The 24,439-nt window shown below is 38.9% G+C and overlaps 1 protein-coding gene across 1 annotated transcript; it reads right to left on the bottom strand.

Annotated features, from left to right (window-relative positions):
• Positions 1-3,381: 3,381 nt before the first annotated feature.
• Positions 3,382-24,436, bottom strand: LOC306764557 (tumor necrosis factor receptor superfamily member 10B-like; the record flags this gene model as incomplete). Its single annotated transcript, XM_079251731.1, has 9 exons — positions 3,382-3,671; positions 4,676-4,781; positions 5,067-5,107; positions 7,137-7,226; positions 7,387-7,478; positions 7,623-7,734; positions 7,872-8,000; positions 8,175-8,334; positions 24,302-24,436. 9 exons carry the CDS (start codon positions 24,434-24,436, stop codon positions 3,382-3,384), a joined length of 1,155 nt encoding a protein of 384 aa, XP_079107857.1.
• Positions 24,437-24,439: the final 3 nt, after the last annotated feature.

Below are 24,439 nucleotides of genomic sequence, written 5' to 3'. Positions count from 1 at the left end.
TCTCATCACCTTGTTGTTTTGGTGCCACTGCTGACCATATCTTTACAAAAAGGTGTAACTGGAGAGTTGTTGTGGTCAGATATCTGTGAGGCCGTACGTGTAATCAATAGTTTCATTTGACTGAAAAGAGCCACCAGCAGACGTAGCAGAAGTAGCATCGTTTTGGGCTTAAGATGAAACGTCATTGTTGAGACAGAGCGATTGTTCTTTGATTGACAAAGAAAAACAGAATTGATTTCTTTAAGTATTTTCATTTTGAATGGTACAATTATTAAAAACCTAGAACTTACTCTGGCAAACCAAATACAATCCTATTAACCATTAACCATTATGTCATCTTTGTCAGTGCAAGAGGTTCAATGTGTCAGACTGTAAATATGAGCCGGTCTAACAGTTAGGCAACAGTATTCAGGGCAGGGAAAGTCAACAAGTACTGTGTCGGCTTTTTATTGTTGAAAGTGTCGACACCCACCTGTTAGTCTGTTAATCTCAGTAGTTAGCTCAGGAGTTCAAAGCTGTTTTTCCAGACCTGGCCTTGAACTGCGTAATCGCTGCCATAATAAAAAAAAAACATGGGTCTGATTCCAAATAACAGAAGTAATTCATCATATCCCTAAATCAGGAATTTAAACATAGTGCTCTATGTAAAAAACCAAAACAGATCTGATTGATTACGGTTGCTTTAGAAGAATTACAATAATGTTAAAAGAAGGAGATAATAATGGTATCTATAGGACATTATTTTGAATCAGTAAACAACAATTAAAACAGACCTTTGCAAAGTCACAGTCACTTTTTTCCCCAACGATTATGGGCATATTTCCTTCAGACAGAAGATTTAATGGCAAAATGATCCCCATGTGGACACAGTAAAGAATCTTTTAAAAAAGACCCGGATCCTTCAAATCTGACCAAATGTTCCTGAAATGGAAAGATTTCCTGAAAATTTGATCAAAATCTGTCAATAACATTTTGAGTTATGTAGCTAAGAGTGTGGAAGTTAGATTTGATCTAAGGTCAACTTCTGTACCTGGTAAACAATGATATCTGTTTGTTCTGGCTCATCAAAAGCCATCTCAAGTTAACTGATGCCTTTATGGTTAATTCAACTGTTGACACTGTTGCAGAACACTGTTGAAGTAACATCGCAACTATATCAACATCACCAGTCAGCTTGGACAATGTATAATTAGCAACTTGTGACATGCCTGACCATGTAAAGAAGTGTGGCTCTAGGGATGGGCCCTGTATAAGTGACTGGCTTTCTCCTGAAGGGGGCCTTCCCCTTTGTCCCACTGATGCTGAGTTAGTCTGGAATAAATGTAGTCTCTTCCTGTCATCATCAGCTGCTGCGTGTCTTCTCCATAGCATCAATAGAATAGAATATTCCACAACAAGAGACAGACAGTCAGACAGTTAGACAGAAAGGTAATCAGACACAGACGGACAGACAGGTAGTTAGACAGACAGGTAATCAAACAGACAGTCTGTCAGACAGTTAGACAGACAGGTAATCAGACAGACACGTAATCAAACAGACAGACAGACAGGTAATCAGACAGACACGTAATCAAACAGACAGACAGACAGGTAGTTAGACAGACAGACAGACAGACAGATGCCCTGTGCCTTGGTACAGGTCATCATTCTAATCGTATAACAAATGTTTCGGTGTTTCTACCGTTTTCCTCGTCTTTCAGATCAGCAGCTGGCTGTGCAGGGAAAATGTCTGACAGCTGACCAGTGTCTCTCTACAGGCTGCTGAGGAGAAACAAGATTAGTCAACTATCAGAAGAAAAAACACAATGCTGGGAGCTGAAGAAAACCTGACATGAGCAACCTATGAAAGCATGACTTCATTATTTTTCTCCCTCACTTTAAAGCAAGAGGTGGATTTACAGCAGATTAAACCTGATCTAATTATAGTCACTGGGTCACAAGTTGTGTAATTTTATAGATGAACACTGAACAAACAAGCTTGTGACATCATGAAGGTGTGCCTCAGTCGGCATAGCTACGAGATGACGGAACCACCCAACGATAAGGGCAGCAGCCATTTATGCATTTCTCCTTTGCTATCATTCAACCTGGTAGTTTTGTAGTTTAATTTTTTCTGCATATTTTTTAATTTATGAGTAGCAGAGAGAAATGCCATCAGTTGTCTCAAATAAACATAAAAGTCTGTCCTTGTGAACACGTTTCCTCCTGATTCGACGGGGTTCACTGCTTCATTTGAGCTTCATCAGAAGAAAAAGTAAAAACACAGCAGAGCAGCAGGGTTTGTTATTTCTTTGTTAGTTTGGGTTTGAATCACACACTTCAGCCTTCTCAGTCTTTTGTACAAAATTGCAATTTATTAATAAGAAAAAGGAGCTGAACAGGTTGAATCTGTAACCATAGCAACAGTTGACACACAAATGGGTACTTGGTAACACTGACTAGCCAGACAAGTTAAACTGGAATTGGTAAACATACATGAAGATTGGTATTTGATCCGCACTGAACGTAATGCAGTAAAATGCTTCTGTAAACTCCATTTCACTTATTTCATAATGATGGACAGAATAAAACAAAAAAAGCAATTAAAAGTAAGAAAATAGATAAATTAATGTATATCTAAAAAAAAAAAAAAAGTATCTTAAATTGAAAATACACTGATCTGTGGTCAGATTAACACTGTAAATGTATAAATATTTTAACAGGATTTAAACAAACTCAGTGTTTACTTCATATAAATATCGGATCAGTGTGGACGTGAAATAACCAGTTAGGAATCCATTCGTGGCTGGTGATGCAGATATCAATACAGCTCACTTTCACAAGTATCCACCCAGCCGCATGAAAATAAACTGCTTGTAAACATGAGCTGAAGGAAATAAAAATCACTGTCCCCTAAGAAACCTTGATTTAATGTGTGTGTGGACAGGCAAACACACATTTACACAAAGGCCAAACAAGTTCATGCTTAAGCTAGGCTGGACTTCTTCCTCCCAGTAACAAACCCAGTAGCAGCTTGACCTCAAACACTGAGTGAAGGAGTGTTTTTGTAAGTACAAATCAGTTTGTCCTCGTGTACTCTGCTCCTCTTACCAAAGATAAGCGAGGCTGAAATGTTGAAGAAATAAAAATAAATCCCTGTCGTTGTTCCAGAGGAAACTTTACTCATGTTTGCTACTATGGGAGAACTTTGGCCCCTTACTGGGTGGAGGCATTGCACACAAGCTCCTTTCCACAAACACTAAATCTCTCAGTTTGTCTTCGAGTCATTTTCACTCCATGACTTTAAACAGGTTGACCTTTCATTTCAGAAAACCACTACATCTGGAAGATATCCGTAGAAGCACTAAAGCATGTAACACATCTGCAAACCAGGAAATCTCATTAATGTTCACAGACAAAATGATGGCCAGAAATTGCTTTGTCCATGATAATCTCGGCTGATCTCCGCTGATTTAAGTCTAGTAAAGCCTTGAGCAGGTCATTTAGGCTGGCTTGCCTGCCCTCTCGCTCCATCCACATGTTCAGCAGTTCGTGGATCTTGTCATCATAAGGAAGGTGGTCTTTGCTTTTGATCACATTGTCGCTGAAGTTGAGGTTACGGAAAAACCTCTTGTGGTAGTCCACGTCTACGTCTTCAAAATGCTGGAAGCACGCCTTCAGAGACTCTTCACCTGTAAACGCAGGTAGAGATCATGGAAACACCTGGTGTTGTGACGTTTACCATCAACTATCAGACTGTACAGACAGTAGCAGCTTGCTGAGCAGGAAAAACAACTTTTTTCTTAACTTTAGGGGAACAACAGATGAAAGCATCTTACCGTTCACAGGAATGAGTTTTGGAAATGGCTCATTTTCCTAAATGAAAAAAGAAAACACACATAAATGTGTATAATACACCAATAACTGAGTTTACAAGGCAGAAATCAAATTCTTTCACCACATGGTGAAAATGTGACTCCTCATCTTCACCATGTGAAAAAAAAATCTGATGGTCAGCCTGCTTTAAACATGCAAATCATCATCACACACAACTACAACGAGAAAAAACCAATAAAGCAGCTGAACAGCTTGGAAGATACGGAGTCGAACTGGAGTCAAGAGGGGGTCAGGAAGTCCATTAAAGCCGGCACGTCAAAACACACCCGTTAGCTGGTTTAATGTTAATTACACACAGCGATGCGCCGTTACCAAGGCTGAGAGGACGGGTTGGGTTTCACATAGTTAATACCGTGTTTTTGGTGAAAAACATGGTATTTGGTGAACATCGGAGAGACAAACTCCATGTGACACCAACTTAACCGACTTCCTTTGGTCATTGGAGCCCCAGTATGTGCACTACATTGACCATTTGCACATTACTGGACAGAGCAGTAATGAAAATAGAACAAGCAGGTCTGTACTGATTGAATGTAGTTGTGTGAAAGCATCTTAACGGTTGACGGTAGCTGGTTTCCTTCATGTTTAGGTCAATAAAGGGATGTCTACATAAAAACTTGAGTCCTGGTAAACTGTAAGAGTATTGTAATGATGGTTCCCTCGCAGCACACTGAGGACGTCTGATGTTACAGCATTAAAGCTTGACTCAGTGAAAACAAACCAGAAGCAAGCAGCTGAGAGGTGAGGAAGCAAGGACAGCGTTGGCGAAGCAGGTTGGAATACAAGCCGTTAACCTCACCCTCCGCTCGGGCCGTGCAGGGAACGCGGGGCTTGCTTGGAGGGGAGTTGTAAATTGGACAGCGCAGGGTGGGATGGTTAGACTGTGCTGGGAGTTGCTGGCAGAGCTGTCGGGAGTTTGACACAGCATTATATGCTCATCCTCCATACCAGGGCAGGATTTGGACCTCACCAGTGGTCGGGAAATGCTCAGATTTGTGCTGCCAGGGAAGTCCTACAAGCAGCGAGGAGCAGGTTCAAACAGGTTCTACAGGTTTAAAACTTCTCAACAATTAATGTAATAATTAATTATAATGTTGTCAATCCATTCTCTACATGAAAATAGCTTCTGTAAGAAAACTTAATTCGTTAAGCTTGTTCAGCTTTTCAGTCCGGCATCGTAAGTAACTCACTGATCCAGCTTTTCCGCCATCAGAAAGGCTTCTCTGAGTGTCTGAAAAGAAGATGGAGAAAATGAAAATATTACACAAGTGGAAGAATCCCAGTCAGTTTCACCCAAGCAGCCGCTGTGTGATCTCAGTGAATCGTCATTATTTTATTCACTTTAAATCTATGCTCAATAAAAAGTCACGTTGCTCCCAGTGGAGCCTAAGTTTCCCTGCAGCACGCCGTGCACATCGATTAGAGGATTCTGATTGGCTGGAAGCAAATCTGAGCCTACATGGTGCCAGTTTGTGTTGGACTCAGCAGAGTTTACCAACATCATGGCAGACAGCACAGACTGGATGGATGGGTAGATGTGGATCTAAAGCCTGACTGGTGATGCGTGCGACTGAGAACTGCTTTACATGTGCACAACGTGGAACCATCTGATTCAGACGTTTCCAACAGCAGCACGTTGAAGGTAAAAAAAAAAAAAAAAAAAGCAGGCAGTGTTAGCATCTTGTCTGCTGCAACACTTCTACCTACCAGAGTAACACCATGCACTAAACCCATCATCTGCTGGATTTTTACCCAAAAGGCTACATGGCTGTGTGCTGACAATCATCATGCCAGGTGATGAAATTTACCTTTTCTCTGATTTTTTTTAATGAATTTTCTAATTCAGAGTACATCTTTTGAGTTACCTAGATGACCACATGCATGTCTTTTCAGCAATTTGTTTTCTAAAATTATGGTCAGGGCTAAACAGGTTAAAATCACCTACAAATCACTGCAAAGGGTGAACAATTTGTTGATTTTTGTCATGTTGCATTGATGTGTGTTAGGCTGTCACAATATGCTTTAGTCTCGATTCGATTTAATTACGATATTTTGGGTGTCGATTTTAAATTAAGTCTCACAATATTTCAGTATTGCTGATTTTTGTAGACTAAAAACAAAAAAAATGTACAAATCTTTTTTTTTTTTTTTTTTTTTTAAACTCGTCATTTTTTCTTGACTTCAGTGAGGAAAAAACACCGTAGCCAGATCATCATTCTGCTGCTATAACGAGAAATAAAAATGAAAAACATTTTATTATATATTTTTTATTAACTTGAAAAAAAAAAAAGAATTTTTTACTAAAATTGTGAAGCAAAAAAATCCCAATATTTGATTTTTCGATTCAATTTTCCCAGCCTTAATGTGTGAACACCATAAACACAGCATTGTTGTCTGACAGAGCTGCTTTGTGACACACGCAGCCGGTTTCCTGAACACGTAAACCAGAATAAAGGAACATCTGGATGCAACCACTGGACCAAAAAACAAGTGGGATATTGTGTCATTTAGAGTAAGGTCATTTGTCTAATACCATTCACATGCACTGCAATATTCTAACTCACCAGTATAACATCAAGACATTTTAACCAATAAATCACATCAAATGCCGCAGATGTTGCCAGATGTGAAAATCCCTTTCTAATAAATCCATCTGCACACAACTGTGCGTAGTTCCAACAGTCTCTAAACAATAATTAAACTTTGGACTTTGGAGTCATCAATGGCTTCATGATGACTCTGCATTTTCTTTTAACTGTGTGGTTAACCTGCACTCACAGGAAATGAAACTGTATTACATAAACATCAGTTTTGTCATTTCCTGTTTGTACTTGCTCTTATGTGTGTATTCCTTACACTGTGTGATGACTGAAATAATTAACCGTTTTACCCACACGGGACCGCATCACTTTCCAACACTCGTTTACACATGTACTCTTTTTGAACATCTGGTTACCTGCCCCAAAGAGGTCATGTTTTTACCGCCGTTTATCTGTTTGTGTTCAAGATAACTTAAAAAATTATGGACGGATTCTCATGAAATTTTCAGGAGTTGTTGGAAAGGTGAAAAGGAAGAACTGATTTAGTTTTGGTGCTGATCCAGATCACCGTTTGGATCCAGGAATGTTTTTTTTTTAGCACCGTGGCCTTTGGCGGAGGTTTGCGCTCTCTGAATGCTTTTTCTAGTTACACATTTATTTTTCTCCAAACAATCTTTATAAATCTTAAAAAATATCCTGAATTCTTGTGTTTTTACCCACCTGTTGCTCTACATTTCTTCCAGAATATGGTAACAGCTGCAACAATCACAGCAAACAGGACACATGGTAGGACCACCGAAAGAACTACTGCTGAGGATGAAACACAGAGAGAAAAATAACGGCCAAATATTAACCCAACATCAGCATTTAATCCATGTTTCAGCGTCGGTGCAAAGTAGTTGTCATGATCTGAACTGTTGGGGACTGAAAGAACTTTAACAGAAGTCTCATCTTTTATTGTGAAAGATACCTGAGGTCGAGCTGGCCTTGGGCTGGATCTTCTTGCACTCTGTGTTGGTTGTAGCTGTGCAGTTCCTCACTACCTCCTCATCACTTTCACACCTGCTTTGGAATTAAAAGCATGGCAGATAGATAAGTGAGACTACCATAAGCAGAGTCTACAAAACAGAAACAAGATCGCGATCCTGCAGTCGCTCCCTTTCAATAAAGTAAGTATCATCAGGGTGTTGTGTTATTTTCACTCGCCTTGAACACTTCTTGCAAACTTCACATGCTTGATCTGGATGACAAAACATCCCCGGTTTGCACTGGCATTCGGTGTTTTGAGTGGGACTGCATGGCCTTACCACTTCCTCATCTGAAACAGCAGCATTAAAAAAAAAGAGCCTTGTTAAGTCAGAGTTTATGTTTAGAGAGCTCTGAAAAGGTTTAGTATTGATTTTTCCTTCCACAGTCTATTCTAAGTGAAAGCATGACGCTATCAAGCAGAATTACCTGAGCGACACATCGTGCACCTGAAGCACTGTTGGAGGCCGTTGGCATGTTCGGCATAGGTCCCAACATGGCATTCTTCACATGTTCCCCTTTCTCCTGCTTTGGCGCAAGCTGATTTCACATATGTACCTAAAAAACACACACAAGGTACATCCCACATTCATATATGCAGATACCTGCAGAACCCAGCTCGTCGCTGTAGATAAACAGCATCAGCAGCTCGGTTCATAAATCTGTGATGCATCTCTGATACGAGCTCGTCGCAGTTCTGTCGAAGACATCACGTGACTCCATGTGGCTTACCGGCTGGACAGCTTAAACAGCAGATGCTGCCGTGTGGATACTCCACGTCAACATTGCAGGAGATGTCCCGTCTCGTCCTGTCCCCCATCATGTGCAAGGCCGGCTGGGCGTGCGGGTATGACCCGCCGGGTTTGAGCAAGTAGCTCAATGAGTACAAAATCTTCAGGAAACAAGAAGATTAAATAAAGTCAAAATGGAAAAAGTAAAAACTCTTTAAGAGCCCTTCAGGTCATAGAAACTGTTATTAAACCCTTTTTAAATTTCAGCCGGGATAAACAAACAATATTTCTAGAAAAATGTGGGAAATTATCTAAAAATACAACAAAAACTTAAATCAATCATTTGTTTGTTTCTTTAAATCTTCATTTCAGAGCACAGAAAAAATGCTCAGCGTGTTCACTGTTCAGTTACATTTCATCCAGATACTTTCAACAACAACTTTTCTTCAAACAGATGAAAACTGCAAGGAAGTGGGAGTAAAAAATAAAAAAGATGGTTCAAGTCTCTTCACAGTACTGTAGATGTCAACTGCAATATAGGGAAATATTTCATTTTTTTAATGTAAATACTACAAAGAAAAACAGGAAGACATTTTAACTTTCCACAAATTGACTTTTGCTCTACGATATGAAGCAATAAACGACTGCTGATGATGAGTCAACATGCAAAGATAAGCAGGTACATGTGAGAGACGGGGATTTTCCTCAAACAGGACAATCTTTCTATTCGCAGATTTGATGACAGACTTGAACTTAAACATAAAACACTTATAATGCAATACAGACATGTCAAAGTCATGTAAGTTAAACAAAAAAGTTGATATAAAGACTTATACACTGAAGTTTGATTTAAAAAAAAAAAAAAAAAAAAAGCTTGAATGAAACAGCCTATATGAGCCTGATGGCAGCCAATGACCAAATATGGCAATCACGCAGATGCACCAAAATATTGTCCCCACCCAACCTGACGCCTGATTTCCACTGAGACATCTCCCATCAAACATTAACCCTCCCATCACACCATACCTTTGTGCAGGTGCCACTAACAGCTATTTTAACTCACCTGCCCTCGTGGACAATCAAATCAATGGAATAAAAATGGCGTGATTAGACTAATTCACCATAAATCAATGTCAAACCAAACTAACCTGATATACAAAGAACTGCATTGTACTGCTACTTCAATGGTTCAATAAAATGAAATAATAATAAAAAAATAATCATAAAATAAAATTAAAAGTCATACCAAACTCGATGTAAAGTAACAGTTTTGCCTTCACGCGCGTCGTTGTCTTACATCATATATTCAAATATAAGTATGAAAATATTTTCTGAATGATAAAAAAAAAAAAAAGAAAAGAAAATCACACTTCCTTGCGCCATGTGTATCCAACTATTTTATTTTATTGACATTTAACCTGTTAATGTCACTTTGAGTAGCACAGGAGACGTTTAATGACAGTTCAGTCTGTTTCACAGCAAACACCTGCGTTGTGTTGGTTTAGCTTTTTCTACTCCATTCATGTCTGTTTCGTTTGTGCTCTGAATAAATAAATAAAGCAGAAGCATGAATGAATGAGTTGTCTTAGTCCTTAACTTGAGAGGAACACGAGGAATTTCGCACAGTGAGGTTAAAACGGGGTTGTTGCTTTCCTCAGAAACACTAAAACCAAGCGGGAAATCCCGTTTTTACTTATTTTACTAAAGAAAACCAAACCGATAAAAGTTTGTTGCGTTCACGGACTTCAGACCAGCTTTAAGTGACTTTTTTTTTTTTTTTTTAAATTAACTTCATACTTATGAACTACTGAAAAATGTCACGATGTGTTCATTCTGGTCAAACGCCGCTGAACGGACTGTTTTCTGATGTTTTCTGATGTCACACGGACTGACAGCCACGTTTCTGCACTTTTTAAAAAAAAAACAAAAGAACAAACTTACCAAATACTTGTAGATGTCCCTCATCTTCGTTTTAAACAATCAAAATCCACACACTTGAATCGTTTCATTCCCCCAGCAACCTTCTCTATAGGACCGTGTGGTTAAAGTGAAGCTGAGCTCAGGTGTGTGACGCCAGATGGGCGGAGGTTAGGTGACGTCATCGCGCGATCCGAGGTGTGAGCTGCGTCAGAAAGATGGACTTTCACTTTCAGTTCGGATGAATGTGCAAATTGATTTGTTGCCATGCAGTCAAAACAGCACAATAATAAACCTGCCCACCTGTAGTTGCTGTAAAAATGCTTTTATTTGATTGTGTGGAGAAACTCCTGACTGACTGTTTATATATTCATTCTGTCTATTCATTCATTTTATATATATGTATATATAAAAAAAAAAAAAAAAAAAAAAAAAAAAATATATATATATATATATATATATATATATATATATATATATATATATATATATATATATATATATATATATATACACACATGTATCTATGTAATGCATTTTATCCTTAATGATGTCTCCCCACGCTTTTTGCTGTATTGGACAGTTTTTGGATCCATGAGGTCCTAATTAGAATATTTTATCTATCATACATTCAAACACTGAATCACAACAACCAAATATTACTTTTTAATACACTTTCATGTGTACACATCTACCCATCAATATTCAGTGCTGTTTAATCATATTTAGGGTTGCGGAGTGCTGGATGCCGTACATGGGGTCCGTTACTGTATAATTTAACCAGTTACTGGTACTCTGGTAAACCAAATACAATCCCATTAACCATTAACCATTATGTCATCTTTGTCAGTGCAAGAGGTTCAATGTGTCGGACGGTAAATATGAGCCGGTCTAACAGTTAGGCAACAGTATTCAGGGCAGGGAAAGTCAACAAGTATTGTGTCGGCTTTTTATTGTTGAAAGTGACGACAACCACCTTTTAGTCTGTTAATCTCAGTAGTTAGCTCAGTAGTTCAAAGCTGTTTATCCAGACCTGGCCTTGAACTGTGTAATCGCTGCCATAATAAAAAAAACATGGGTCTGATTCCAAATAACAGATATAATATATATATATATATATATATATATATATATATATATATATATATATATATATATATATATATATATGTACACACACACACACACAGACTACATCTTTTCCTTAATGATGTCACCCCACGCTGTTTGCTAATTAAAATATTTTATCTATTACACATTCAGACACTGAATCACAACAACCAAATATTACTGTTGAATATGCTTTCATGTGTTCATATCTACCTATCAATATTCAGTGCTGTTTAATCATATTTAGGGTTGCGGAGTGCTGGATGCCGTACATGGGGTCCGTCACCGTATAATTTAACCAGTTACTAGTTAAATGAACCCAAATAGAAATGTCAGTTGTAAGATGTTTTTTTTTTTTTTATCTACTGAGGTGAAAGAATGAATAAATTTTAATTCTGTCTTGGACCTTTCACATCTTTTACATTTGCACATCTGTTTGTGGAGGAAAGATTAGAAAATGACCGTCAGTTATATGAAAGATCCTAAATATGTATGAATTACAGCCGGGATCCCCAACCCTGGTCCTCGAGGACAGGTGTACTGCAGGTTTTCCAAGTGTCCCCGCCTGATTCAAAGCAGATATGTATTTAGCAGACATGTGCAGAGCTTGTCTGAGTCTGAGTCATGTGTGTTCCAGCATGAAACACCTGGAAAACCTGGAAAACTCTGGTCCTTGAGGACCTGGGTTGAGGATCCCTGAATTACAGAACACTTTCATTTTGTCAGGGTCATTTTAAAAGTACAAATACAACAATCCAAAAACTTGTGGTAATGTTGTTGTCAAGTGTGATCATCTTCAACTGACCTGCATCCACCAGCAACATTCATTCATTGTTATGTGGTCAACCTGGTTTCAAATCACAGTGTGTGTCAGAATTAGATTTGTACTCCTTACTTTACCAAACAGCAGGGTTGTCTACATGTACATGAAGTACTGTGTGCATTTAGCAGCCTAAACTGAAAGAACTGGGACAGATATCAATTCCTTTAACTGATCTGTTTCATCGCATCTTTTTCCACTGCTGGCGGCTTATTTGTTTGGAGGAAATTCAAGATATTCGGACACTCAGGAAATCTTCATTACTGTTTCATATCATGGAAGGAAAAAGAAAAATTAAGAGCTAGATGAAATATCTTTCATAAAAGGCTCCAGTCCTTCTAAATTTCAAGACTGGGCCTCTGGAGCTGGCACACTGTGACACACTGGTCTTTACTTTCAGGCATTTTTAATGATGTTTTGTCGTGACATTTAGTAAGTGAAGATGATGAAATTATTATTATTATTATTATTATTATTTTTTTTTTTATTACATTTTTCTGTTAAATAAAGAAATTCCTGATCAAAATCTTATTGCATTGTAAGTGGTCTTACAATGCAAGTGGTCTTTTTTTTTTTTTTTTTCCATCTGTGGCTTAGTCAGGGTTTACCATGGCTGACTGGGGGATCTGCAGTAAGATTTTATGGTTGAAACTTAGCAGAGCTTGTTCTTTACCAAATCCAGTTTTCATTTTTCAAGCTAATTTTCTACCATAAACACATCATGCCACCCTGTGTGTCAATGCACCTGGCTTCAGCCGAGGGAGCAGCATCCACATGGCATCTGTGATGCAAAACGGAAAATAGAGCCAAATTATTTGTATTTGCTCTTCAGGATTACGGTGAAAACGGTCGTGACACAAATCCTGTCATCATGAACTGCACAAAGTCACCCATCAACAAAGCGTTATGTGTGTGTAAGTTTAACATTATCTAACAAACAGTTGTCTGCAGCGAACTGATATGCACCCTGACAGGAAGCATAGAGTCGGTGACAATGATGCGGGCTGCAGAGGAGGGAAAGAAAACCTGCGTTTCAGGCTGTCATCGTGCTGCTCGGAGCTGTGGCTGAATTAGTTGGACAGTTATGAACAGTCGGGGCTGGCGACTCATAGATCGGGCTCATAGTTGAGTAACTCCTGGCTTCATGAGCTGATGGGCTTATACAGAAATAGAAACCATGCAGTCCCCGTACATGTTCGCTGCACACTGCAGCACATCAGCGACTTGTTCTACATGTTCATTTTGCCAGTTTGCATTTTGGAAACTGCTGCCCTGCTTTCCACTGCACGCTTCTGCAAAGTGTGTTTCTGATGATAAGGCCGGGGAGGGGGCTCAAACCCCTCAGCCACTTTTCAAAGATAAGACATGAATTTTGTATTCACAGCTTTCTGCTTGTCAGTTAGGCAGAGGCCAAGATCAATTCTAATGATATGAAGAATATTTCTTTCTTTTTTGTGTTACTAAGAGGACGGTTCTGTTGAGCGCATGGAGAGAATCTCCCTGACAAGAGGCAAGAAATTGGGCTAAACTGAAAATTCATTTTATTTTCTATAAAACAAACAAACAAAAACAAAGCACCAGAACTGTGCATCAAAAGTACACGAAGAGGGACATGGGAAACTGAAACCATGGCACACAGGAAGATATCAGTCGTGGAAACAGACGCAAACAGGAATGGTGAATAATAATTGCTTTTCTGGCAAAGGACTCCCAATGCACTGAGCTATGTTTTTATGTGTGTATATATATATATATATATATATATATATATATATATATATATATATATATATATATATATGAAGGTTTACATTCTGCTGCTCTTGCAGAAAAGACATACCATGCACAAGCAGACTGGTGGAGAGGTTCACATTAAACTCTGCACCAGTCTGCTAATGAAGTGTGCCGGCTGGGTTGCAGCAGGGAAACTCTCAACACTTGCAGGACTGCGACTCTTAAGGACCAGAGTTGCCCCCCCTCCCCTCTCCTCTGGTGCATCCACTTTGTTGCATTATTGTCGCATTGGTAATCCACAGGCCTACATGTAATAAATCAATCTTTTTAGATCTTGTCAAAAGTCTTAATAAGAATACGGAGTGTTTTGTGCAAGAGAGCTGTCGCTGACATCCTTTTACTTTTGCTTATTTACACAGTAAATCAGCATATTTACTGACAGGTGAGTGTGAAAGTGCTGTATGTTTGACAGCCATCATGTCTCCAGAGTTGTCAGTGTGACTGTGGAGGTGAGAAATGAGGCATAAATATTGAGAGGAATTTGCTTTGGGACCTGAGTGGCTTCTGTTGCTGAAAACACACCATCCAGGAGTTACTGCATGTGCATAACCAGCTTTAACTTTAATGATTTTGGTTGTTTTTTTTTAATACAGCATGAAGACATCAGCTTAAAACTATGAGCCAGTGTTTATTTCTTATTTGGCAGGTTTGGAGGTTGATCGTGATACGTCTGCTCGATTCTCTGCTCCCTGTCTAATTGGTTCCAATCCTTGTCTGAGCAGTTGTTAAAATATTGTACATCACTGTAACCTTTAGACTTGCATGATGTGCTTGGTACATGTTTAGTTTTATTGGAAACGAATGGCCTTAAGTTCATTTTAACAGTGTATCAGTCTATCACATCATGGTGTCTCCTCAGGAATATGGAACCTCAAACCAACCCTTTTAATGCGTCCACATCCTGCAGGTTTAATTAATATTCACTTTTCAGACAGATTCAGAAAAACAGCATAAAATAATAAACAGAGTAATTAGCATGTTGACTAAATCTTTGTGTAATTTACGTTTTGTTCATTTGGAGATCCCGTTAGATATATTTGTTTATAAAATTCCGTGTAATTGTTTTCATGAAAACAAAATATGCTTATGAAATTAAATTTTTTATTCTTATAAATATATATTTATATATATAATTCAAGAAAGACGCTGGGTTGCCACTGTCTACCTGGTGGAAGTTGGAGACAGAGGCTTTGTGAAGAAATCCACAACCCAGCTGGGCTGTCCGAATGATGGGAGCAAGCCTGAAGAGGTACATCAAGGAGCTCAGAGGAAGTAGAAACCTGTACTTATTGTACTATCACAGAGATCACTGTATTTTCCATTAAAACGATTTCTTCAGATCCACACTGCGTGATCAGAACAAGGTCACGGCCAAAGAAAAGGCTTCTGACTCCATATTTCATTGGACCACCTTTCGCTTTGATTACAGCAGAGTTCACTGTGGCTGTGTTTAGATAAGCTTCTGCAATGTCACAAGATTTATTTCCAATTAGAGTTTTTTCCATCAAAGATCTTGTACTGACAATGGGAGAGTCTGACCACTGCGTCAAGCCTTTTCCGTCATATCCCAAAGATTCTCAGTGGGGTTCAGGTCTGGACTCTGTGGTGACCAACTCCTGGTCCCTGAACCACTCTTTCACACTTTAAGCCGGATGAATCCTGGCATTGTCATTTTGGAATTTCCAACACGGAGGATGGAAAACCTGCTCATTCAGTAGATCCAGTAATCAGCCGATCTCATTCTTTGGTCACATAATGTTGCTGAACTTAGACCTAAACCCAGATATGACCAACAGCAACAACCCCAGATCACAGACTTCCCCCACTGGCTTGTAGAGTAGACACAAGGCATGGTGACAGCATCACTTCATCTGCCTCTCTTCCTACCCTGATGCTACCATCAGTCTGGAACGGGGTGAATCTGGACTCAACAGATTATGACTTTCTTTCATTGCTCCAGAGTCTAACCTCTATGCACCCTAGCAAAATGAAGGCTTTTTCTCCATTTAGCTTCACTGATTAGATGTTTTCTTATGTCTACACAGCTGTCCAGTCCCAGTCCCTTGAGTTCCTACATACTGTTCATGTGGAAATGTTTTTACATTTACTTTTAAATGTAGCCCCGACTTCTACTGTTGTGTAAAGTTTAAATTGAATTGAATTAAACTTTATTGTCTCACAAGGGGATATTGTCAGCTGCAGACAAACAAACATTGACACAATAATACAAAAAAGACATATAACAATGATACAGTAAAATAAATGAAAATAGAAATAGAAAAAAGTGCAGACTTGTACAAATATAATGCAAAATGTGTGTGTTCAAATGATTATGAAAGGAGAGCTGAATGGATTGCGATTCTGATTTTTCTACCGAGGGTCAAAGATCATTTCTTTTGTAATATTTGTATTTAAAGACGCATAACATAACTTTTTGACCTTGAAACTTTGCATGCCGAACTTGTTCGATGATACATTGACATCTATCATGTGCATTTGTGGTGCTGCTGCTACCCAGCAGCATCCCAAGGCTGAGAAACTGTACTATACAACTTTTACACCCGGGACTTTGTGTGACGTTTCACTTTGCTGTATCATAAGGAACTGACTGTTTTGAACATGCACTGATTCAGCAAAGAAACTCTATAAGATTAAAAGACAGAAAGGGACAAAACAAGAGTTATCCTAAGATGGTCTTTTGCCGGCTGGAGAGAGCTAACAGGCCAGGTGGGATGAAAGATGGATTCCAAATTAGCTGTCAATAGGGGCATAATGGGAAAATGGCAAAAGTTCTGTAATTTGTCTTTAAGGGATCAATGGTTCTTCCTGGAAGACAATGGCTCCCCACCAGCTGTACAATTTTTAATAATGTGTCGGACAATTGGGGCGGCAGTGGTTCAGGTGAATCCTGTTCCCCTGTGCTGCTGCCACCCCAAGGAGGATTGTTCTCTGAGCCTGGATAAATGCAGAGGAATGTGTCAGTCGGGGCATCTGGTGTAAAAAGTGTGCCAGTTCAGCCGAGTGATGATTAGCTGTGGCGACCCCTTCAAAGGGACACAACAACAATGTGTTGGACAGTTCTTTACCCAGTTTTAGTTTCTGTATCTTCTTGACTGTTTTCTCTGCTTGATGCCAATGATTTACTCAACCTAAACAGATCTTTTCCAAAATTACGTTGTTTAAGCACGTATGTAGTCTATTACTACACTTAAAGAACGTGTTCCCAGTTGAAGATGAACACTCACGCAGCAACCGTCCAATAGGAGGTTCCTATGTTTTTGCTTAGTAAAATGCAGACAGTGTTATTCTGTAAACTGCCTAGTCCGATTAAGGGTTGTGGGGAAGCTGGAGCCTATCCTATGCCAACACACAGAGACAAGCAACAATTCATGCTCAAATTCACTTCGAAGGACACCTTAGAGTAACAAATTAACCTAACATGCAAGTCTTTGGACGGTAGGAGGAAGCTGGAGTACCTGGAGAGAACCCACACATTCACAGGGAAGGCATGGAAACTCCACACAGAAAGGCCATCGTTCGAGCCTCCCCACAGCCGAGGCCGCAGTGCTAACCACTACAATATTGTGTAGCTGAAAATGCTGGTAGAGACTTTATTTTTTATCATTTGGGACCAGACAGTGTATTAAATCATTGTAGTTTGTTCAAAGATGAGCAGGAATTCAATCCGTTTTACACATGGTTCAGTATTAGCAGTGTGTAAACAAAACAAAAAACTTATTTAATAATATTTTCAGAGTAAAAAGTTTTATTTGACTTAGAGATTTTAGCAAATACCAGGATGGAGATGTGTCTCATGTTGACCATGGAGACATTCTAAAGGGAAGCTGGACAGTAATCAAGATATGCACTGCATGGACATCTAACTCATGCTAAACTAGCTAAACTAGCTGTTTTCATAGCTCCATTTTCTTTCTATGTATAGAAATATATTTGTACAGCTGCACGCCATGACACATTGTGAAACCAACTGACAAGGATGAGTTAGAAAGAAGAATTGTTCTTTGTGTTTCTCCCATAAACATGCCAAAAACATTAGTCACTCTTTAGCATGTACTGTATATCACACACCGCTTCCTCAAACTGGTCGTCCAGCTTGTGTTTCTAAACAACTCATGCATTACTCATACACTCATGCCCATCACCGAGCTTTCTTCCTGAACTTTCATAGTAGAGAAAACCAAACAGATTTGCACCCTGAGAGTAAAGGTGGTTTTATAGGAACACACACCGGGATGTTTTCAGAGGTTAGAGCCATGCATGATCAGATGTGACAGTTATAGCATCTAGACATCTGCTGCAGTCTGACACAGTTTAAAAATTTCTTTAAAAAATAAATAAATGCTCTAATAAGTAAATGTGGACACATGTTATGCTGCAAAACCAAAGTGCATCTTTGTTTAAGATATCCTTCCTTGCTTTTGTGCTCTAGTGAATTATTTATGCATCCCGACTCCGGTTGTTGTGTACAAAAAAGAAAAAGATCAATAAATAAAATAAAAAGAGAAAGGAGAACTTCATTACTGCAACATGTTTTAAAGGTGGAGTATGTAAGATTTTCAATACTTTCAAAATAAATTAACTAATAAAAGATAGTAATAAGTAATAATAATAACTACTAAGATTTTAATTAAACTTGTAATTTAATAACACATCAAATATGAACAGACTGGAACTTACATGTTTAAAAAAAACTATCTAATTATGATTGTAGTTATTTTTTAGTTAATTTATTTTGAAAATATTGAAAATCTTACATACTCCACCTTTAAGAAAGCTTTTTCTTTTGTTCAAGAAAGACAAAATGGTCCAAAAACTCAACATTTCTTCCAAGTGAAAATGGTTATCCCTTCACCTTAAGGCCTTCATTTCCCTCATGGTGAGTGATGAGATCAGCCCAAACCCCTCAATTTACATAATAATTGACACCGCATGGAAGACAGTGGAAAATATATTCATGGTATGTTTCACTGCATAATTCCAAATAACTTGAGACAATCTGATCTTTCAGCTGTACATTTATTTCCAAAAAGGCTGCATATACATTTGCAAATTCTACTGTACAGAAAACATCCAAAAAGTCCATAATTATAGATACAGTATACCACAAAGCTGCCCTGGCGTTACCAAACGTAGATGTTCAGCACTAGAAAAGCTCTGCAGCCTATTCAATATTATAATCTTAAATACTTTTTCAACTAATACTTTTAAATGTCAATGTCAATGTGATTCTATTGTTCTTTTTTTTCTTTCCTGTCTGTACTGTACAACATTCACCATTTACAGTTGTTAAACAAGGCACAAGAATAGTGATATGAAGCCAAAGGCCATGCGTGAAGCAAATGCAACATGAATTTTTTCTCTCATGAAACAGTACATTTTACACAGCAGGATTATACATAGTGAGGATGTGTGTGTGTGTGTGTATATGAGTGCTCCCTTTTACATTTCAAACCCCATTTCGAGAAAAATTTTGAAAATTTCTTTTAAAAAAACTGCTTTCGTCTGGAAAATGACTAATTTGACCTGAACCTTTATTAAACAGAAAAAGCCACATCAGGAACATGCTGAAATAATCACAGATATGTCTGGAGAAGGTCTTTACTTGTTGATAGCATTTGGGCGGTCTCACTGAAGTTGTTCAGTGAAGCCACTCCTACCATGTCCACTGCTGCACTGTAGCCTGGATGGTATGAAGACTAATCATTACCTCCACCAAGGAAGTTAGGTTTTTACCAACGTTTATCTGTTTGTTTGATTGTGTTCATGATAACTTAACTTTAGGAGTTGTTGGAAATGTGAAAAGGAAGAACTGATTAAATTTTAGTAGTGATCCAGGTCACCATTTGCATCCAGGAATTTTTTAAAAGATCCTTTAACATTGTGCTTGGCGAGTGCTTTTCTAGTTAGACAAAGTTTTTTCACCAAAAAGTTGTTGAAACACAGACTCATCTGATCATTTTTCACATTTTTTTTTTCTTTTTGGATTACAGATGTTTAAAATTCAGAGTTTTTTTTTCCCTTCTTGGACTGAGAAATAGGTGCTGATGGCTCTCAGACAGATTTTGCCAAAAGTAATGACTTACAACCTATTTTAACTGGAAAAAATGAAACTGTTGGTGGACACTGCTTTTATACCCAATCCTAGCACCCTAACCGGTTAAGTCTCAAGAACGATGTGACTTTTTTACTCCAAAAAAACTTAATCTTAACCTGCTGACACATCAAATTCTAAGAATTTCAAACACAATAAAATTGATCAGTGAAAATAATTTCTTTGTACTTTAGTCTGTTAAATGATGAAAAAGATACAAACATATTGACAGATTTAAACACTCAGTACTAGTTTTCCATATTTTCTGGACATGAGGTTTGTAACTGGATTTGAACACATTAGTGAAACACAGCAGCTTCAGATTCAGACCGAAGGTCAATATAAAGTGTGACGGGGTGTACTGTACGGACAGGATGCTCTCGATGCAACAAAAGCCACAGTTAAGCATTACAGAAGCACACATTTCCATATTTGACACTCTTTACTTGCAGAAATGAAAAAAAGAAGAAATTCCAGTTAGTCACAATCAAGGAAACAATCATGTTAAAGAAAAATAAGGATTAAGTTTCACATTCGTAGCTTACCTGTTTAAATCACATAGAAACGTATATTTGATAAGAAATGCATAGAGGAGATGTGGTCAAATAAAAACATGACGGGATGGAACCGCACACATTTACAGTAGCAGGTCAAAAAATATTCAATGATGCATTTAAAGTCACCATGTTTTTCCTAATATACCACTGAGAAACATTTTCAAAACTAATGTAGCTCCCTTTTTTTTTTCTTAAAAAGCAATAACAAATAGAGTCTGAGACTCTGAAGAGACCGTGGGCAAGAAGAACCCAGAATCATCATCTTTAAAGGTTAAACAATGTAAATCTGTTATGCAACTCTGTCTCGGCTGGAGGCTTTCTATCTAAAGATGAAGAATTGCTTTTCTTCTGATTTTCTTACAGCACCCAGCAGTGTTTCCTTCTTGGTCAGTGCTTTGAGCTCTAAATACAGTCGACATTGTCAGTGTGACAGAAGAGACTGGATATCTGGGATATGTGTGTGTCAGAGACTTGGGTGTGGACGAATCAACACTGGATTTACTGGGTGCTCCGACTTGCCTGCACATTCCTCTGCAGCACATTCTGCAGCTCAAGGTCTCAGGTGCAGTAACGAGTGCTTGTAAGAGGGGAAAGACCGCAGAGACTTTACTGAGATTGATCATTAAGCCCCCACCCTTCTGATGACGATTCATAAAAGTTTGGCTCTCAAAAGGGCGTGTTATGGCGTGCGCTGTGCATTCATCCTCCTTCGAATGCATTTCCTGCTTTTAACCATGGTTTTCATAAAAATCCTCATGTCTACAGTTTCCCCATCTTAGCGCAGCAGGTGTTTACTTTACCTCTCATTGGTTTTGTTGATTTGGCTGATTTGTGCATGCCCTTATTGAAAAATGCCACGCTGATCGATAAGCTACACTAAAACATGCCTACAGTACACGTAGCCTCGAGTTACTCCCAATATTTCACTTTCACAGTGTGATTGAGTGTTTCCTCCCCAAGGATGTCATGATTACTTGATTTCACAATTAAGCCTGAATTAAATGCCACTATAGATTAATTAATTAATTCATTCATTATGAAGATCCCTCAACATTGTCACTTTCCATGATGGATTATGTCTGCGCCGTATCGACAGATCTGCACATCTTGCACGTAGGAATAAAAACAAAGAATACAAACCACATCTACTTGTTATGGCTTGTGTTGCTTTGTTTTGCTTCTGTGTGGGTTGCAAAAGGAGGTGTGTTGGAGTGGGAAAGTATGACAGAGGAAGAGTTATTCCCTCTAACTAATGGATAAATCAGTGTTGGAGGATTTTAGTTACAAGAAAATAATCACTAAGATGTTATTGTAGAATAATGCAATCTGTAAATCTTCATGTTCTCCCAAAAGTGTCACGCCTTGTGCCTCTGGGACCAAAACAACCCTTCCAAGTTCACTTTTTTTTAAAAAAAAGAGTATAGTTTAAATTGTCAACAGATTCTGCAATGAAGACCCACATGTTGATTGATCCCCATTATATTCGGACTATTTAATCAATTTCAGTGGTTATGGAAATACAAGCTTTCATATTGGGATGTAAAAGACCCCACAGGACAACAGCAAGGTATAGCAGGCATAAAAAAATTGCAGTTAAAGGACAAAAAAAACCCAAAACAAAACACTGATTATGTTTCACCACCTGCAGGATAATCCCCAGATTTGTACACAAAATGTAAAGTCACAGTAACTGAGGTGATGATGATGATGATGATGATGATGATGTTTAGCTAACCTAACACTGACATAAAACTGCATCATGTCATTTGCATGACAAAGAAAAACAATAAACTCCAAACTTTTTTGATGACTAGTTTAAACTTGAGCAGATCGGCATGATGTCCAACAGCCTGCAGAAGAGTTTCTGATTCCAGGTTCCAGTGTTATTTATGCCTCAAACAGCAGCTAAACCGCAAAAGGACAGCTGGGAGTTACGGAGCCCAGAAAGGGCCAGAGGGTAAAAAAAGTTAAATAAAACATCTGTGCACACGGATGGATAAACCGTGCTCTCTGTTTTGCACCCTGTGCATGGAAAAGGGGCACGACATGGACTGAGGGTGTGGCAGAGGCTGACCAGGTGCAGGTGGAAGAAATGTTAGAGAAAAGCAGTAACTGTCGCTGCAAAGAAGAGCATAAAAACTAGACAGAAAACATTCATGAAGTGATGCTTTAATGCTTTGATCAGGAGCTCATCATGAAAATGAAGCTTGGAAGGGAGAAACGGGGCCTTTTGCAGACATTGTTTCTTCCCTTGTGCTGTTCTTTTCACATCATGTATGTGGTCTATGCTCCGGTTCAGACGTCAACGGTGTATTGTTTACATAACTTGTGCCTTATTGGGAAAATTCTGTCAATTTAGCCTAAAGCGTCACGTTTTTCCTCTTTTTCCAGAACGCAGGCAGAGAGAAAGGCAAAATGCCGCTGCTGGGTGAAGTTTCAGCAACATCATATATGATTTCCATCATTTGATTTTCACAGATATAATGAAGGTTTGACAAATCAGAAAGTAATTTTATCAATGGGAACACTGAGAAGAAGATTTCAGCTCAGATCTGAAAAGTCTAAGTTTAACGGAAAAGCTTTTTATCAGGACCTGGTCATATGCGGTCCAGGTCTCAGTTCATCCTTGGTTTGACAGTTCATGCAGACGGACGGCCAAACAGAGAGCAGAGTTTAGTAAGCTGCGCACACGGCTATGTCTTTAGCACTTGCCAGACTCCTGCTTGGTTGATGTTTTTTTCCTCGTGTTTTAAAAAATCTCTATTCAGGTTAGAAAAAGAGTTAAAAAAAAGACTTTTGTAAGACCCAGTAGATGCCTTGTAGCTTTTCCATCTGTTAAACCAAACCAGTTGTTATACTGGAAATGATGTTTATGTCAACAGAGCTGATGGGCTGTCGCTGGAATGAGACTTTTTGGTTGCTAAACTTGGTTGCTATGTTATTTTGTTATGTTGGCATAAAAAGAAACTTGCTTGGATGCTTTTTATTTCCTCATGTTCCTTGTCTGAAGACATCGGCTCTCCTTTCTGGTTTGTTGTACATGAAGTGTACAGACACAACCTCTGCAGCCGTGTCAACACTCAACTCTGCATGTGTGTGTGTGTGTGTGTGTTAGTGGGAGGGAGCTGGAGGGGCAGTCGGGTGTGTCAGGGTCTGATATGAGGTCTGGCGACTGTTATTGGTGGGAATTGGGTGATAAGATGCGGCGATACGCTCCCCGCCGGGTCAGGAAGTGATGCTTTACAGCTTCCTCGCCGTCAGCGGAGGAAACTAATGAAGTGTAAAGCTGCGGTTAGAAATCTTCCTCGGACACATTTTGCCACATCTTCTTCCTTTCTGATAACATGAGTGCATATTTGTTTGTTTACAAATGATCTAATGACAAACTTCCAGTAGACTTCATGGATTTTTTCTTTATCTTTTAACGAGACAAAGTAAAAATGTTGTGGTATCTGTTTGTAACACATAAGCAACCGGCAGCTTTCCTTTAACAACAGAAAGCAGGGGGGGTGGAGGAGGAAGGGGCTGTCAAGCAAATAAAAGGGGTCGAAATCAAAAACATGCAACAGAAAAATACGCTTGTTTCCTCTGATCTGCATGGAAAGACCTCTCTGCAGCTTCGTCCTGCCAATGTTTGCACTGCAGGGAAGGGAAATAAAGCAGCTCCTTTCTATTCTAAAACAGATTCAGAAAGATTTAGGATGAAAAGGAATCAACGCAAAATAAAGAAAATTAAAAGAAGAAGTTAAATAAAAAGCTTCAGAGCCGAGTGGGGAGACAGAAAAAGATTTACAGTCCATCCATGGGCAGATTGTGACCAGAGAAGGGCAGATCCACAGCAGGCGCCGGCCCACCTCGGCCTGTTGTGGTGGCTCGGCATGTTGACCGCTGGCACTGTCCGCCCACCGACAACCTCCCGACCTTCCAGCGCACCGCCGCAGCATGTCACCCATCGC

This window comes from Telmatherina bonti, assembly GCF_933228915.1.
Source record: "Telmatherina bonti genome assembly, chromosome: 13".
NCBI lineage: Eukaryota > Metazoa > Chordata > Actinopteri > Atheriniformes > Telmatherinidae > Telmatherina > Telmatherina bonti.
This window is presented reverse-complemented; position numbering and strand designations above follow the sequence as displayed.